At 35.8% G+C, this 19,259-nt stretch overlaps 1 protein-coding gene across 6 annotated transcripts; it reads right to left on the bottom strand.

Annotated features, from left to right (window-relative positions):
* Window positions 1-349: 349 nt before the first annotated feature.
* LOC133789262 (DNA polymerase II subunit B4-like) lies at window positions 350-18,829 on the bottom strand. 6 transcript variants are annotated; one of them, XR_009873526.1, is made up of 6 exons: window positions 18,569-18,828; window positions 17,948-18,133; window positions 17,697-17,815; window positions 16,675-16,804; window positions 14,978-15,061; window positions 350-937 (listed from the first exon to the last, which is right to left on the bottom strand). XR_009873526.1 is itself a non-coding variant. In XM_062227032.1 (5 exons), exons 1-4 carry the CDS (start codon window positions 18,658-18,660, stop codon window positions 14,985-14,987), a joined length of 474 nt encoding a protein of 157 aa, XP_062083016.1. In that variant the 5' UTR covers window positions 18,661-18,829; the 3' UTR covers window positions 350-937; window positions 14,978-14,984. The 6 variants fall into 6 exon arrangements, 2 of the variants coding, with proteins under 2 accessions (XP_062083016.1, XP_062083017.1); XR_009873523.1 differs by lacking the exons at window positions 350-937; window positions 16,675-16,804 and adding exons at window positions 9,648-10,452; window positions 12,149-12,243 and having other exon boundaries at window positions 18,569-18,829; XR_009873524.1 differs by lacking the exons at window positions 350-937; window positions 16,675-16,804 and adding exons at window positions 11,835-11,986; window positions 12,149-12,243 and having other exon boundaries at window positions 18,569-18,829.
* Between the last annotated feature and the right edge of the window lie 430 nt (window positions 18,830-19,259).

Raw genomic sequence — 19,259 nt, 5'->3', positions numbered from 1 at the left:
CATGGAAAAAATGATTATTGTTTATTGTGAATGAGCTACAGTAGTCTAGTGGAGTATGAACGAAATGCTCAATTTACACTTCTCAATCAGTGTACTACTCTTTATTATCGGTTATACTAATTATTCAGAAGACATTTAAACTTCCTATAATATGTTTCTGAGTTTTGAGTTCCTTTTCGAAGAACATTTTCAAACCCAGAAGCAACAAAAGTTTTCCTGCCCTGCTAAGTAAATTCTGAAACAAACAAACAAACGAACATACAACAGTTTTTATGAGCAAGATTATTTTTGTTGCCAAAACTTGTTATTTCTTTCTACTCTCAAGTTAGACTTGAAGACGATAAAGATGTGTACACATAAAATAAATGAATAAATAAATAATGTAATAATAACAAAATAAGATCCTAATCATAATTTGTTCAACTAAGAAAGAAACATTTGGACTGATAACAATCTCACATAGGTTAGTCTTGCCAATTGGTTAGCCAAACAAGTACAGCAGGAAAATGAATGAAAATAATTGCCCACCTGAGCTGTGATAGGGAAAGGTCCAAAGAAGTGAGATGCCAACTTCTCATTCAGCCTTGGAGTGGTTCAGGGCCAACTGCAACTGCTGAAGTTGTACTTGGACGAGGAGCCTGTCACTATGTTTTGAAAGCTTGGGATTTAGTAGTTACTTCATCTTCTTCGCCATGGATTTTGGTTCGGTCTGATATACTTAAATGCAGACTGCATGAAAGGGTGTCCTTGTTTCCCATTGCACTCCATCCGAAAGATGGAGAGGTGATATTCTTGAAATGAGTCATCGATGTTGGTCATGGTGATATCTGCCAATACGGATTTGGGAGTGAGAGCTATCATCAACATGTTTGTTACTGTCCATACACTGCCGTTGGTTGCTGTTTTCATGTTTTGCCACTCGTTCTTTCTGCTTCTCCTGCATTGTAATGGCCCCTAGTTAGTCTCAAATTATAAAATATCCATGCTTTGTTCGAGAACTATAAAATTATTTATATGAAGTTTCTTAGTTTAATAAGTTATCCACCATCCACTTTCAGCAGCTTATATTTGATTCTTATACAGAATTCATTACATCTGAATTTCTTTTCTTTAATCTAAAAGCAATTTAATTTGTGGCTGGGATAAAGTCATTTTGTGTCACCTGCTGAATTACATATATTTGTTCAAGAGTTATATATTATTGAGCCTTGATAAATTTGTAAAGTATAGCAAATATGAGTTGTTCTGCATGTGCACATGTTTTCCTTATCCACCTCATGTTTTCCTTATTTTTAGTTTATATAGATAGACAATAATAGCATGAATGCATTATATTAATGAACTATCTATCTTTGTTTGTTTAGGTTTCTCAGAGATTAATATCCTTTTTATTTTGTTTCTAATTAGTTCATTTATTTTGAATAGGATGCCAATGGATGGATAGGATAGAATTTTGATTCTATTGCCGTCAATGTCATACTTATTTGTTCCCCTGATTTGCTGGAGAAGTTTTACAGAGTTAAGCATAAATACTGGAATTTTTCGCTGTTTGACAATTTAGTGCTTAAGAAAACAATTTGGCAGTCAAGTCCTTAAATTCTACAAGCAGTAACAAATAAGTCATTCTAGTTCAATTTTTCACAAAATTCTTAAATGTGAGTTTTTTCGGAGGTGTGTAATAAGTACCAAAATTTTCCAATAACAAAATGTAGAATTTTGTTGAAAAGTTAACTAGAACAACTACTTACTTATTAGCTACTGTATTTAAAATTTAATGACTTGATGCTCAAATAATGAAAAACCCAATAGCGTTTTTGCTAAAATCCCAAGTTTTATAGTGCAAAAATTATATTGTTAATATGAATGTAGCTATTATCCTTAAATAAACAACAAACTGTAATTTTTTTCTTTTAACTAACCATATTATCCTACTGGCCAAGGACAAGTAGTGTCTCTAGACAAAAACCATTTCCAAACAATGTACAAGTACAACCATATAGCAACTTATTCTCAAAACAGAGTAATTGACCAACACAATTTTCTTAAATACCTGCTTAGTAGATAGTAAACAGACACTTGGTCCACATTATAGCATCCATCCCAACTCTTTGGTCTTTTGGCACTCCAGACATCCTCAAGGTGGACTATCTCTAGATGACTACCACTTGACGAATCCTTGCCTATTCCAACGCATAAGTATTTAGAGTATAAATTAATAAATAATAAAATCAATATGACACATTAAATCAGAACATGAGAAACAAATACACAGTGAAATAATATGATAAGAAGTGGCATGTTTGAACAATGAAATTGTTGATTATGAATATACAGATTACTCGCAGGTTTCAAGGTATTTGAGGCAACTAGGCCATGCGGTGAGATGTAGAGGAAAAACAGCCATATCAGACTCTAGGACTTCTATTGAAGAGTATCAAACATGCTGATAGCAATCCCCACTGCTCCCAAACGTGTATTGGTAGATATCAACATGTTTGTCATTTTCCATTCCTCGTCTCAAGAGAACGATGTCGGAATCTCTAGGATGGAGTGCAAGGGAATAGAGTGCCACTTTTTCAACTAGTTCCAATTTCAGTACATGGTTATGAACCAAAATCCATGTTGAAGAAGAAGACTGATCCCAGGCTTTGATAACATAGTGGCCACCAGCCTCCACGTCATTAAACAACTGCACCAGACGTAGTTGACCTTGAACCAATCTAAGATGTACACAACTAAATTCATTTCGTAGGAAAGTTGTGTCAAAGTCCACTGGCATTTTAATAGAATAGCATTGATGAGCAACGGGGTCTAATGCCACTATTCCCTTGCAAGTAATCGCCTTATATAGCCAGTAGATCATTCCCTTGCAACCAATGGGTATCCGACCCCTCGACCTTACACTCTATTTTCAAAGCACAACTCCAATCTTTACTCAGAAGAAAATAATGATGCACGAATCCCCGGAACAGAATATCTACGACCATCTGAAGTGAGTAATACCACCTTGTAATTACACTTATTATTGGTTGATGATGATGAAGAACATGATTCATTACACACCACAAATCCACATCTACATGAAAGGTGCCAATTCACGCCCCCAAAATACTTGTACAAAGTGTTACATTGAGGGAGTTCAAAGACTTGTTTCATTACTGGATTAATTATAGAGAAGTAGAATTGTTTTTTATTTGTATGCACTAGTAACAAGTCGTCATAGGAAGCCACCATTTGTGCGTTCGGCAAATAAAATGACTTTAAAAAACTTCCATCAAAGATGGGAACAGCATCTCTGATGTATCGGACAAGATGTTCAGATTTGGATTACGTCTGCAGGGCACGTTGGCTGGAAAACAAAAGAAACAGTTGTGAGGTCTTACCAACAGAACATGGGAAGTAGAAGGACCCAAAACGAGTAGTCGTTTTTTGTTGTAATGCTTAATAAACTTCTTCACAAATTTCGAATTCCCAAACAACAGAGACCGCCATGTTTGGCACACACTACTCGCTCCGATAACTGTTTTGAAATCGGAAAGTTTGATCAGTATTTTGGACAGAAGATATGCGTTGTCCATCACAGAGCTGATCAATTGGAATTCCAATCTCTTCTTATTCTTCATATCCTTCTTGCGCTTATACAATCCGAGTACCTTTAGTCTTTTCTTCGTCGTGAATAACCCATACCCCCACCTTTTCCAATAACTTCACGACAAAGTTATTAGAGGAAAACCCCTCTAAGTTCTTAGAGGATGTTGCAGGCCGCACCGGGGTCAAAGTTCTTCGTCGTGAATAATCCATACTCCCACCTTGAGAGTAACTTTAACGTGCCGCCAAGTGAACTTTGACGCAACCCGCCAAGTGAAAAGGTGGGAGTATGGATTATTCACGACGAAAAACTTTGACCCCGGTGCGGCCTGCAACATCCTCTAAGAACTTAGAGGGGTTTTCCTCTAATAACTTTGTCGTGAAGTTATTGGAAAAGGTGGGAGTATGGATTATTCACGACGAAGAAAAGACTAAAGGTACTCAGATTGTATAAGCGCAAGAAGGATATGAAGAATAAGAAGAGATTGGAATCCTAATTGATCAGCTCTGTGATGGACAACGCATATCTTTTGTCCAAAATACTGATCAGATTTCCCGATTTCAAAACAGTTATCGGAGCGAGTAGTGTGTGCCAAACATGACGGTCTCTGTTTTTTGGGAATTCGAAATTTGTGAAGTTTATTAAGCATCACAGCAAGAAACGACTACTCGTTTTGGGTCCTTCTTCTACTTCCCATGTTTTGTTGGTAAGACCTCACAACCGTTTTTTTTTTCCCGCCAACGTGCCCTGCGGATGTAATCCAAATCTAAACATCTTCTCTGATACCTCAGAGATTTTGTTCGCATCTTTGTCTTGTAATTTTTATGGCGATGTAATTTTTAAAGTCATTTGATGTGCCGAACGCACAAATGGTGGCTTCCTATGACGACCAGTTACTAGTGCATACAAATAAAAAGCAATTCTGCTTCTCTGTCATTAACCCAATAACGAAATAAATCGTTGAACTCCCTCAATGTAACACTCTGTACAAGTATTTTGGAGGCGTGGCATGGCACCTTTCATATAGATGTGGATTTGTGGTGTGTAAGGAATCATGTTCTTCATCATCAACCAATAATCAGTGTAATTACAAGATGGTATTACTTACTTCAGATGGTCGTAGATATTCTGATCCGGGGATTCGTGCATCATTATTTTCTTCTGAGACTAAAGAATGGAGTTGTTCTTTGAAAATAGTGTAAGATCGAGTTACTTAAATAGGGCCAGATACCCATTGGTTGCAAGAGAATGATCTACTGGCTATACAAGACGATTACTTGCAAGGGAATAGTGGCATTAGACCCCGTTGCTCATCAATGCTATTCTGTTAAAATGCCAGTGGACTTTGACACAACTTTCCTACGAAATGAATTTAGTTGTGTACATCTTAGAGTGGTTCAGGATCAACTGCGTCTGGTGCAGTTGTTTAATGACGTGGAGGCTGGTGGCCACTATGTTATCAAAGCCTGAGATCAATCTTCTTCTTCAACATGGGTTTTGGTTCATAACAATGTACTGAAATGAGAACTAGTTGAAAAAGTGTCACTTTATTCCCTTGCACTCCATCCTAGAGATTCCGACATCGTTCTCTTGAGACGAAGAATGGAAAATGACAAATATGTTTATATCTACCAATACACGTTTGGGAGCAGTGGGGATTGCTATCAGCATGTTTGTTACTCTTCAATAGAAGTCCTAGAGTCTGATATGGCTGTTTTTCCTCTACATCTCACCGCATGGCCTACTGTGTAGCCTCAATTGCCTTGAAACGTGTGAGTAATCTATATACTCATAATCAACAATTCCACTGTTCAAGTATGCCACTTCTTAACATATTATTTCACTGTTTGTTTATGTGTATTTGTTTCTCTTGTTCTGATTTAATGTGTCATATTGCTTTTATTATTCATTAATTTCTACTCTAAATACTTATGCATTGGAACATGTAAGAATTCGTCAGGTGGTAGTCATCTAAAGATAGTCCACCTTAAGGAGACTAAGAGGATGTCTGGAGTGCCAAAAGACCAAAGAACTGGGATGGATGCTATAATGTGGACCAAGTGTCTGTTTACTATCTAGCACCTTGCTAAGCAGATGTTAAGAAAATTGTGTTGGTCAATTAATCTATTTTGAGAATAAGTTGCTATATGATTATACTTGTACATTGTTTGGAAATGGTTTTTGTCTACAGACACTACTTGTCGTTGGCCTAGAGGATAATATGGTTAGTTAAAAGAAAAAAAATAAAAAATTACAGTTTGTTGTTTAGTTTAGGATAATAGCTACAATCATATTAATAGTATAATTTGTGCACTATAAAACTTGGGATTTTAGCAAAAATGCTATTGAGTTTTTCATTGTTTGAGCATCAAGTCGTTAAATTTCAAATACAGTAGCTAATAAGTAAGTAGTTGTTCTAGTTAACTTTTTAACAAAATTCTATGTTTTGTTATTGGATAATTTTGGTACTTATTACACCTCCGAAAAAACTCACACATCTAAGAATTTTGTGAAAAAATGAACTAGAATGACTTATTTGTTACTGCTTGTAGAATTTAAAGACTTGACTGCCAAATTGTTTTCTTAAGCACTAAATTGTCAAATAGCGAAAAAACTCCAGTATTTATGCTTAATCCTGTAAAACTTCTCCAGCTAGTCAGGGGAACAAATAAGTATACATTGATGGCCATAGATTCAAAATTCTATCCTATCCATCCACTGTCACTGGCATTGGCATTTGCATCCCAGAAGTACTAGTTTCATTTCTTATTCAAAATAAATGAACTGATTATAAACAAAATAAAAAGTCACTCGAAAAGCCCTAATATTAATCTCTGAGAAACCTAAACAAACAAAGATAGATAGACGGTTCATTAATATAATGCATTCATGCTATTATTGTCTATCTATATAAACTGGAAACAAAAAGTCCCTTTGTTTTTTATGTTAGTACTTAGGTTCTACTTTGGGCAACTAGTGGAGGATGATTATGGCTATGATGAAAATATATCGGCAGTATCTATTATTGACTTGTGACTCTTCATTTATTTATTATTATTATTTTTTTAATGTACTATATATATATAATCAGTAGAAGAAGACAGGACAGCTATTACAAAGCTTTTGTTTATAATCTTTTGTTTTGCTTTTTAGATAGATGCATGCAGGTATAGCAGAAGTAGCCGCATATATAATATGTAAACTTGCATTTTATTGTACTTAACTTGTAGCATTTACTTAATTATACCATCTTTTGTTATTCATGGTTTTGTATTCCTCTGCCTTACAGCGGTTAGGGAAGAGAGAAGTGTGATCCTCAACATCCTTATTTTTATGAGGAAGAAGTTTTGTTTTGGTGAATACACACAATTTGTTTTATATATAGCTCAGGAAAGTGTGAACATATACATATATACAAATCTCCTGAGAGTTTGGAGTCTATCCATGCAGGTTGTTATGAGAGTTTGGCTAGGCTGTGAGTAAGGTACACGAAAAGTGTGAGTTATTTGTTGGGAGTGAAGAGTTTGGTAGGGTGTAACCCTTTGGGGAGAGACTAGGCTCTCGAATTCCTAATGATCAATACAGAGGCAATTATTTTCTTTCATTTTCCTGCTGTACTTGTTCATTGGCTAACCAATTGGCAAGACTAACCTACCAATATGTTAGTGCATTGCTTCTCTCTTTATCAACAATGCTCCATTTGGAACTGCCACACATTATTGTTTTGTCAAAGATTGATTTAATAGAGAATTATGGAAGGCGGGGTGAGTTTATGCCTTGTTTTTTTTTTCTTTTTCGATTCGACATGTGTTTTTGTCTTTCTTATTAATAACGCTTCTTTCATTTTGATTTTTTTGTTGTTATGTGTTGCAGCCTTTAACTTGGACTTCTATAATGTTTAAGATTTATCATACTTACAGAACATCTTGATCAGGATCCTCGCTCTTTTAAGTACATGTGTGGTTGATTGTATATTCTTAATGTTTATTTTAATCTTGTGAAGGGCATCATATTATAAAAGCTTTGTTTGTTGCTAACATTAAAATGATTTAAACCATGTAATAGTCCTAAGATCTTAACAGGGTAAAACACGCACATCAATCATGAAGCGTGTAATTGAATTTGATTTTGGTAGTCCATTTGTCTTATTAATGAGCCATCAACAAAGCCATATACCCAAACAAAACAAATTGCTTTGATAAGCCATTTGTCTTGTTAAACTTTCTATAATATGTTTATAAAGACATACCCAAACAAAACAAATCATGTTCAATTTATAATTCAATATACTCTTGTTTAGTAAACAAAATATCTACTAGCTATATCAAAAATAACAAAGCACTAAAGTAAAACCAACACAATTTTCTTATTACCTACTTAGCAAGGTGCTAGAATAGTAAATAAATAGCATCCATCCCAGACATTATAGCATCCATCCATCCCAGGTCTTTGGTACATGTTCCAACACAAAGTATTTATGGTAGAATCAAAACAAAAGAAACACATAAACAGTAGCATACATGAGCAGTGAGTGTCCATAGAAAAAGTATTGCGTTATACCTTCAGTTAGGTAGAGGGGGCATTGTAGTAGGTCATCCTCTAAGAAGTAGAGGAACATGCAAATATACGTTGTAGCAATTGGACAGTAAGCAACATGTTTGTAGTGACACTCCCAAAACTGTATATGCAAAAATCAACATCACCCTCATCATTGATTAGTCGTCTCAAGTAAACCATGTCGGCCTCTCTGGGATGGTGTAAGGAGAAACAAGGACCTTGTTCCATATAGTCCCCATGTTAGTATGTCGAACCGAACCAAAACCAATGGTGGAGATAAAGAGGAAGACTGTGCTAAATCCCATTCTCTAAGAACATAGTGACCGGCCCCCTTGTCCAAAAACAACTGCAGCAGACGCAGTTGTTGACTTCGAACCCCTCCAAGATGCACACCAAAATGGACATTCCGAATGAGAGTAGTGTCAAACTCCACTGACAAGGTAAACGAAGAGCACGCAATAATAGTAGGATCAAATGCAACTATCTCATGATAAGATAATATACCGTATGACCAGTATACAACTCCATTGCATCCAATAGGTGTATGATATCAATCATCTACCTTGACTAGAAAGTGGAATTTGAAACAAATACTTCATTTTCTCGTCTTAAGAAAGAAGATGGATGCACGAAACTTGTTGCTCGGCGGTGGACGAAGAGCTGAAGTGATTATGATGACCTTGTATGATGATAAGAATGATAGTACAAATCAACACCTATATGTAATGCTCGCAGAGTAGCACGTGAGCTCTTCGTACAAAATTTGGGGACATGGAGGGATTTCAACAACTTGTTTGGTTACGGGGTTAACAATACAGAAGCAGTAGCTCGATCCGTGAAGCTCCACTAGTAACAGGTCATGATAGGAAGCCAATATATGGGCGTTGGGCTAATCAAATATCTTTATAAAAGACCCAAAATTAGTAGTCGGCAAAGTTGGAAAGAAAATTTATAATGTATTGGAGAAGATGTTCTTAATTGTTGGTACCGTTTAGCGATGGTTGGGTGGATCTCAAACCGTGTATCCGTCATAAGGTCGGATCACAAGAACATGGGAGGAAGAGTCAGAAGAACCCAAACGATTTGTAGTTTGTTGTTGTGATGCTCAGTAAACGCCTTCATAAAATAGGAATGCCTAGAAAGAGACTGTCATATTTGACTCACACCACTTGTCCAAAAAGTATGAACCAAATATGGCAGTCTCTGTCTAGGCAATCCTATTTTACGAAGGAGTTTATTGAGCATCACAGCAACAAACGACAGCTCGTTTTGGATTCTTCTGACTATTCCTCATGTTCTTGTGATCCGACCTAGCTACGGATATACAGGTTACGATCCACCCAACCACCGCTATACAGTACCAACAATCAAGAACATTTTCTCCAATACATCACAAATTCTCTTTCCAACTTTGTCGACTACTAATATTGTCTTTTCTAAGGAAATTTGATTAGCCTAACACCCATATGTTGGCTTCCTATCATGACTTGTTACTAGTGGAACTTCACGTATCGAACTACTGCTTCTGTATCGTTAACCCCGTAACCAAACAAGTGGTTGAACTCCTCCCATGTCCCCAGATTTTGTACGAAGAACTCACATGCTACTCTGCGAACATTACATATAAGTGTGAATTTGTACTATTATTCTCGTCATCATACAAGGTCGTCATAATCACTTCAGCTCTTCATCCACCGCCGAGCAACAAATTTCATGCATCCATCTTCTCTCTTGAGACAAGAAAATGGAGTGTCTGTTTTAGATTCCACTTTCCGGTCAAGGTATATGATTGGTATCATACACCTATTGAATATAATGGAATTGTATACTGGTCATTCGGGATATTATCTTATTAGGAGATAGTCGCATTCGATCTTACTATTATTGCATGCTCTTCGGATACCTTGTCGGTGGAGTTTGACACTACTCTAGATCAGAATGCCTATTTTGGTGTACATCTTGGAGTGGTTCGAGGTCAACAACTGCGTCTGCTGCAGTTGTTTTTGGAAAAAAGGGTCAGTCATTGTTCTCAGAGCATGGGATTCGACACTCTTCCTCTTCATCACAACCATGGGTTTTGGTTCAGTTCGACATACTGACATGGGGACTACATGGAACAAGGTCCTTGTTTCCCCTTACACACCATCCCAAAGAGGCTAATGTGGTTTACTTGAGAGTGATGTTGATATCTGCTTATACCGTTGAGTTGAACAAGTGAAGTGAGTGAAAGTTGTGGATGTCTTCTGTTCATGGGTATTCCCTTGTTGACAAGTTATTTCAGAAAGCCTCAACTTCCCAATCTCTCTCTAACATGCAGAAAACAATCAAGATAAATTTACATAAATGAAATTAATTTAACATAGGACTAGGAATTATGATTTTTTTTTTATAAAATAATAGAAAAAATGTCTACTTCAAGATATTCACAGAGGACACAATCCATCCTCAATCTCATAGCCAATTTACTAAGTTTCCACACAACAATAGATTTCAAATGGGGCTATAACAGAACCCAAGCACTCAACACAATTGAATATGAATGCATAATTTTATCTGATAGCAACAAGTATGAGGAGGTTTCAGTCCTGTAATTGACGCCATAAATATCACAAAGAAAGATGTTCTAGTCTAGACAAGGAAACATTGATTGTTGGTTATTGTGAATGAGTTACACTAGTCTAGTGGAGTATGAATGAAATGCTCAATTTATACTTCTCATTACTCTTTATTATCGGTTATACTAATTATTCAGAAGATATTTAAACTTCCTATAATATGTTTCTAAAAACATACCCAAACAAAACAAATCAGGTTCAATTTTTAATTCAATATACTCTTGTTAAGTAAAAGTGTTCTAAAAACATACACAGTAGCATACTTGAGCAGTGAGTGTCCATAGAAAAAGTGTTGTGTTATACCTTCAGTTAGGTAGAGGAGGCATTATAGTAGGCCATCCTCTACGAAGTAGAGGAACACGCGAATATATGTTGTAGCAATCAGACAGTAAGCAACATGTTCGTAGCGACCACTCTCACAGCGGTATATGCAAATATCAACCTTATAATTGATTACTCGTCTCAAGTAAACCACATTGACCTCTTTGGGATGGTGTGTAAGGGGAAACTAGGACCTTGTTCCACATAGTCCCCATGTCGACCCAAACCAAAACCCATGGTGGTGATAAAAGGAAGACTGTGCTAAATCCCATGCTCTGAGAACATAGTGACCGGCCCTCTTTCCAGAAACAAATGCAGAAGATGCAGTTGTTTACCTCGAACCACTCCAAGATGCACGCCAAAATGGGCATTTAGAACGAGAGTAGTGTCAAACTCCACCGACAGGGTAACCGAAGAGCATGCAATAGTAGTAGGATCGAATGCGATTATCTCCTGATAAGATAATATCTCGAATGACCAGTATATTGTGGAGTTGTATACTGGTCATTCGAGATATTATCTTACCAGAAGATAGTCGCATTCGATCCTACTACTATTGCATGCTCTTCGGTTACCCTGTTGGTGGAGTTTGACACTACTCTCGTTCTAAATGCCCATTTTGGTGTGCATCTTGGAGTGGTTCAAGGTAAACAACTGCATCTTCTGCATTTGTTTCTGGAAAGAGGGCCGGTCACTATGTTCTCAGAGCATGGGATTTAGCACAGTCTTCCTCTTTACCACCACCATGGGTTTTGGTTCGATTCGACATACTAACATAGGGACTACATGGAACAAGGTCATTGTTTCCCCTCACACACCATCCCAGAGAGACCAATGTAGTTTACTTGAGACGAGTAATCAATGATGAGGGTGATGTTGATATCTGCATATACCATTTTGCAATCTATCACATAAATGCAAAATCAAAGCAAGAAACAAAGACAGATATAGAAGTTTGTCATGTATCTTTATTAGTTATACCAATTGTAACAATGAAATAGTGAACATCAAAAGCTAAAATGGCTTGCTGTTTGTTAATTTATTCCAACAAAAACAGAAAAGTTACCTTATAAATTAATGAGTTTGTGAACGTTTTTCTTGCTCAAATTTGACTTTTTCTCCATTTCCAAGCGTAGCTAATTCTTTCGCAAAAATAAGTGCCTAGCAAATAACCAACATCAAAAACTCCCATGAAAACAAAATAAAGGTGACGGCACATCAAATTACCCTATACAAGTAATTCATGTTCTATTTTATTTGGAATTCAACAAAAAAAATTGTAGAACATAATATTGTGTTTTTCGATGGGATTTTGATTTCAGTTTGAACAAAACAAATGCACGTCACTTGTATCAGCATCCAAAAATCAAAGCTCCATTGTTAAGTGTTTTCTTTTTCTTTTTAATCAAGAGAGATCTGAGAGAGTGATAACTTTGAAAACACACTTTAGTTGTTTTCTAAATTCTTATTTTTTGTACTTCAGTTTTTTAGAACCTGTTTATAGAAAACAAGGCCAAACATACTGCATTGTTTTTAAATTTGTTTTTGGTGCTGAATCTAACAATTTTCAGAAAACAGGTGTAAACTTCCCTCCCCGTCATATCTAATAATTTTCCAATCTTCGTAGCAAGAGAAATAAACTTTTAACTAGATAGAAACTCAATCCAAGTTTAACTAAATTAAATATAATTGCTCATATTCAAATAAATAAATATAATGGCTTAAATTGTATATAATCGTTACTTTCAAGTTTCAAATAATATAATATAACACAATGAAAAAGCCGTAAACAAAGTATGCAAATCAATTAATAGAATATAATGTAATTCTCTAATCAAGAACCCGAAATAAGCAAATTTAATACAACATCGAACACTGATAAGCAAATAACAATAGTAAAACAAACAAAATTAAACTAAAGAACAAAAAATTAAATAGACGACACCACAAAGTTTATACCGGTTCAGCCAAGAACTCTTGTGAGATGACTAGTGTATATCGTCACATAGCACAAAGGATGCTTTTGGCAGTAAATGAACCAACCCAAAACCCATTTGCTCTTTCAACCAAGACCAATTCAATACACAAGATAAGATAAACTAGTTGAAGAAAAATATGAAAAGAGAAGGGTTTCACAACCATCAATCAATCAAGTAGTTCCTTTTTTTTTTTGCTGGGAAACTAACTCTACTACATTAATTGACAAAAGTGGCAACCACAAAAGAGTGAGCCTCCTCAAGTTTTCAAAAACCACCACACTGATCAAGAATTTGATTAAGTCAAACACTTAAAAGTGTCTCAGATACATAATCTTGCACACACAGTGAAACCGAGATTTTAAAGACTAAAAAAACAAAAACAAAAATCTTCTCAGAGCATATTCAAACTTCAAACTCGAAGCTCAACAAATACATCAAATGAAAACTCCAGCTAAGCTTTATATATAAGCACGTACTACATTGCACTACTTGAGAAAGCACAAAACAAAATGTTTAAGAACAAGAGTTTGACCGAGTAAAAGGCTGAGAACTCGTGTCTTTGTATTCATCAAATGGTACCATATAAGTAATCTCAACAGATCAAGATTACCAGACGAATTACAAGACTCTAATCAGAAATAACAAATTACTAACTGAAAACACTTGTCAAACAGTATCATCAACTAACTCCTTATTACACATATACTCAACAACACTAATTTACAAAAAAAAATCATCTCTTTGTTTGTGTGTGTGTATATATATATATTCCTAATTGGACTTATTTTGCAGCTTAATTAGTAAATATGATATCCCAATCATTGTTTTATGTGTGTGTTTATTACAGTCTGACCCATTTTTTTTCCTTCAAATCTTGGCTCCAAATAATCACAACAGGAAATAATAAAGACAGCCTAGGAATCACGAATCACGAATCACGAATCACGATTGTTTTATCTCTTGTATGAGGAATGAGGAGATCAAAATGTAGGACTATGAATATAAAGTCATGATATCATATTAAACACCAAATAAAAAACTCATTCAGTGAGATCAAAAACACTATTAGTCTAGAATCAGAGAAGAAAACAAATTCATTTCCACTGCCATTTTTAAAGCACAAAGCAAAGCTCTCAATTCCGCCTCCAACAATGATGCACACAGATATGTATATGTACATATATACATCCAGTTTTTAAAGAAAAAAAAAACTCTCAGAGCATATTCAAAGATATTCAAACTCAAAGCTCAGATTGACCTTGTGTCTGGTGGCAACAAAAACCAGAGGAGAGGAGAGGGAGATTCGAAGTTAGCTTCGACTGGGCAGTTGGGAGGGGTCACGAGTCAACTGGGGCTGCTGAGTTAGAGGACTTGCACCGTCAATGTTAGAGTAGTCATGCCGCCGACGGTCTTGTGAGGTGAGGAGAGGGAAGCTTATAAGAATTTAGTTTTAGGATAGTGCTTTTAGGGATTTTGCATAAAGTTTCAGAATTGAAAACGTGAAATTGTTGTTTTCGATTTTACAACTCAAAATTAGAATATTGATTTGGATTTGGTTTTCAAAAACAAGCTACCAATCATATATTTACACATGGGTTCCACAGGTTTTAATGATAAAATTGTATTTGGATTCACTAGCTCGTGAGAATTTTGAGAATTTGGTGTGTTTGCTTTTTCTTTTGTTCTCTCGATTATATTACTTGTGTTAACTATTATTCTTTATATCATAATTTAAATTTAAATGTACAAATTATTATAAAAACTTATAAATGCAAAAGTCAATAAAATTAGAAAAATTTAGAAATAAAAGAAAATCTAGTTTTAACTCCAATAGCATGCCATTCTAGTTTAAATTGAGAATGAAAAGAAGAATATGATGAGCTTAAATAAATTAAGAAATGACACCAGTCACATACAGTTTTATTAGTCACCAATCAGAACATTCCTGGGAATGAAATTCCAGCTCCAGCTCCCATAGTAATACCATTCAAGATGGCAACCTGCAGTATGTAGTAATCAAATAACCATTAAAGGAGCCAATTGAGATTTTCTAGCTAATTAAAATAAATAAGGCATACAACATAATAAGTTGTTTTTTTAATCTCCATAACACCACTACTAGCTATAACCTAAACTTTTACATGGCTGGGAAGTAATGACAGTGACAATATGTCAAATATTTACATATTAGACTTCTAAACTTGATGTCTCTTATCTGAATTTTAAATGTGTTTTAACTAAGAAATTACCGAACATTGACAAAACAGAAGGGTAGATACTCACATGTGGCTTTAAATATGTCCCTTGAAGATACACAAATATATATAGTGTCTCGAAAAACATTTTACACTCATCAACATTTCCTGCAAATTATTTGAACACTTTTGTTGGGTGTACAACCAAAGTCCCACATTGGCTAGAAATGGGAAGGATCTTGGGTATATAAAGTTGGACACCATCTCCATTGGAATGAGGCCTTTTGGGAAGGTGCCCAAAAACAAATCCGTGAGGGCTTAGGCCCAAAGCGGACAATATCATACCAATGGGGAAATAGATGGTGTCCGACGGTCCTTACAAGTGGTATCAGAGCCGGATCCCAAAATTAGCCATGTGAATGTATCCTCGAATTGCCAAACAAAGGAGGTTCAGATCTGCTAGAGCCATCAGAGGTTCAGATCTGATTCGAAGGGATTTCGAATCTAGCTGGTGAAGGGATTCATCTAGCTTACTCAAGGGGATCTTGAGTGTTGGAATCGAGCGATTCAGGTATTCGAAGGGATTTCGAATCTAGCTGGTGAAGGGATTCATCTAGCTTACTCAAGGGGATCTTGAGTGTTGGAATCGAGGGATTCAGGTTTAGATCTGTAATCGTCTGAGGGGAGGCAAGGTGGTCCTTTGTTTGAGGGGAGGATTGTTGGGTGCACAACCAAAGTCCCACATTGGCTAGAAATGGGAAGGATCTTGGGTATATAAAGTTGGACACCATCTCCATTGGAATGAGGCCTTTTGGGAAGGTGCCCAAAAACAAATCCGTGAGGGCTTAGGCCCAAAGCAGACAATATCATACCAATGGGGAAATAGATGGTGTCCGACGGTCCTTACAACTTTAATAGAGCATCAATTATAGGTTCAAAGTTGTGGAAAGAAAGAGTAAGACAGTTCCACCAACAGAATCAAAAAGCATAAAGAAGTGTGAGTATGGAGTCAACGTGATATTATACACATTCTTATATATGTGAGTTCTTTTCCATCAAAGATTACTTTGGAGAAAATGGGTAAAATGCATCAGCCAGATGAATTAAAAAAAAAAAAACTAAATTGCACGATAAAGGTTTCACCGAAAAGGAGAAAAGTGAGAGAAGTATCTCACTGGCAGTAATGTAGCAAAACAACCAATGTGATTACTACATAATTTGTGGAAAATCTCATGCATCTTATAACTACCACATAATTTTTGGAAAATCTCATGCATCTTATAACTACCACATAATTTGGGGAAAATCTCTATCACAACCAATGTGACCTCAAAGAGTGGACCAGAAAATAGTATAATAATAATAATAATAATGAGGATTGAAAAACAACCCAATTTTAGAAAAGCAAAATAGTATACCTCCCGATCAGTTTCAAGAACTGAGACATGCCATTGCAGTATGTGGTTTTTCCTGAACCAGGTGGACCAATCACAACTTGTCCAAACACCATTTTCACTTCCTCAATTAGCTATAGGTTACAAGTTTTATCTGGTAAAGTACACAATGTGAGAGAGAGTAGAGAAGAAAAAGTCTACAACAATTTGGTTGGCATGACTTGACTCCAGCACCTTACTAGTCTCCTTTAGAAAATTTGAACCAAAGACAAATAAACAAATGGATCAATGATTTTTTCTTATCTCTTCTAAAAAAATTAATCTATATCCTACATATACGTTTCTGTGCATATAGATATCACAGGATGATCACTTAACACTATGTCCATCTTTGTTTGCGCAGTATCCCACTTCCTAAAAGAACTAACTAGTTCAGCAAGAACATATGCTTATCTAAGAATTATATAAAATCTTCTTTCTCCAAGGAAAAAACAAAGGATAGACATTTTCAAATAGTAGTTGTTATACCACACAGCATAATGAAGAAGAAAAAACTGTTTTGCATAATCAAAGCCTACGAACAATGAAGGAGACTGAAACATAACAATTGGTTTTGCTCGAAAATGCGTTCATTGTCCCCATTGTTTACTAACTATCTGAGAAGCAAGTAACTCTAGCAAATTGCTTTGGAGGTCTCACCTAACCCTTTTACTATAACCAAACCATCTTATCTTCTACTAACCAATGCCATAAACAACAAATACCTCCATTTCTTATCCTATAGCTACCTCACTCATAATCCTCAGCTATACCAGGAATTAGCCCAAAAAAATGAACTTTCCAACTTTATTATTAAAAGGGATCATTCCAAAATTCTTGAAATATTCACACTCCTTCCACCACAACTAAATACATGGCCTTAAACCCTTTCCAAACTCTGATATTTAATAATAGAAAGAATATTGATTGTTCCAACACTACATAAACATTTGTCACAATCATTTCAACTTCATTATATGTAATATAATATATTGAAAAGGACTAACCAACAAGAGAGGCATTGAGAGGGTTGAGAAACTCAGAGAATTCAATCTCTTCCAAAGCTTTCAATACATCGTCCCCGCTTATAGTCTGCCTCTTTGACTCCTTGCATATATCATTTGCCCTATATCAGAACAAAAAGTACAGATTCATTCCCAAAAGTAATTAAGTACAAAATGATCAAATTTTTTTCCATAAAATAAAAATGAAAGAGAGATTAGAAGAAGGAGAAGGAGAAGGAGAAGAAGAAGAGTACGTGGCGGAAAGGTAGTGGATGAAGATGCGAGCGCTTTCGGAGAAAGCAAGGAGAGCATCCTTGTGGACGTTGAAGTCGGTGTCTTCGGCGCAGTGAGACAGCTTATCCTTCACCACTCTGCGCACGATAGCCTTCGGCAGCTCCTCCGCCTCCGCCACTGCTTTCTCCATCTCTCTCTCTCTCTCTCTAGATTTCAACGAATGAAAACCAAATCTCAACGAACTTGATATTTACCCATTTTTAGAGTTGATTAACTAAATATACCCACAAATAATATTTAATTAATTTATACCCATTTTTATAATGATATTTCCTAGACTACTCTTGAACAAGCTTATACTAACAAATCTATTTGAATGAAAAAACTCAGAGAAGTTTTTGCTAAAAAGCTTAGCAAACTTCTGAGAAAAAGAACAAAACATTAAATTGAAGGAAGAAGAACAAACATCATAAACAATGAAGAAAATACAGTAATGACAAAAGACATATATTATTAACTAAATACAAACAATAAAAACATCACAGAACTAAGACAAGTTAATCATCAAACACATGCAATTTAGTTTAGGACTTTCATCAAACATCTGGATTGCAAGATCTATTCAAAACTCGTTTACATACCTAACTACAACCAAAGCTTTATCTTGTTCAAAATGTAATGGAGCTAGAAGTAGCTCAACGCTAGCAGCAGAACCGGTGGTGGCTCGCGACATCGAAGGATGAATTAATGGCGTGTGATCGGTTAACTCATGGTGAAGAAGATGACGAGTTACGGTTGTGTCTCGCCTGTGCCTGGCTGTGTCGTGCGTGTGTTCAGGTGCGTCATAGAGTCGAAGACGATCGCGTAGCCGGAGTACCACATCGTGGGTGTGTTTGAGGACACAATGAGTCACGAGTGGTTTGATATCTGCCAAGGGTATAATGGGAAAACTAAATAAAAACCGGGTATAATAGTAATAGTCTTAAAAAGTAGATAGAATCGAGAGAGGGAAACTTAAAATCTCTTCTCTGGTTTAACTTCCCGCCATTTCTCCGGTTTAGGCCTTTTAAGGCCCAATTTCTAAGGATTGGGCCTCGCTTCTAGGCCCAATTTCTAAGGATTGGGCCGCGGTTCTAGGCCCAATATCTTAACTAAAGGCATTTTTCTAAGCTTTGGTTAAGTGTATGTTAAAATATGTTGGTGTTTTCAACTATGAGTAACTATTATGGAATCATTTGCTATTTTTCGGAAAAATAATCAAATAGCTAGACAAAATCATTAGTGCCACAATAATTAAATTAGTAATTGTTAAGAATTTATATTAAGGATTTT

The sequence above is a fragment of the Humulus lupulus genome, chromosome 7 (assembly GCF_963169125.1).
Source record: "Humulus lupulus chromosome 7, drHumLupu1.1, whole genome shotgun sequence".
In the NCBI taxonomy this organism is placed as follows: domain Eukaryota; kingdom Viridiplantae; phylum Streptophyta; class Magnoliopsida; order Rosales; family Cannabaceae; genus Humulus; species Humulus lupulus.
Note: the sequence above shows the minus strand (reverse complement) of the source record. Positions and strands in the feature narration are given on the sequence as shown.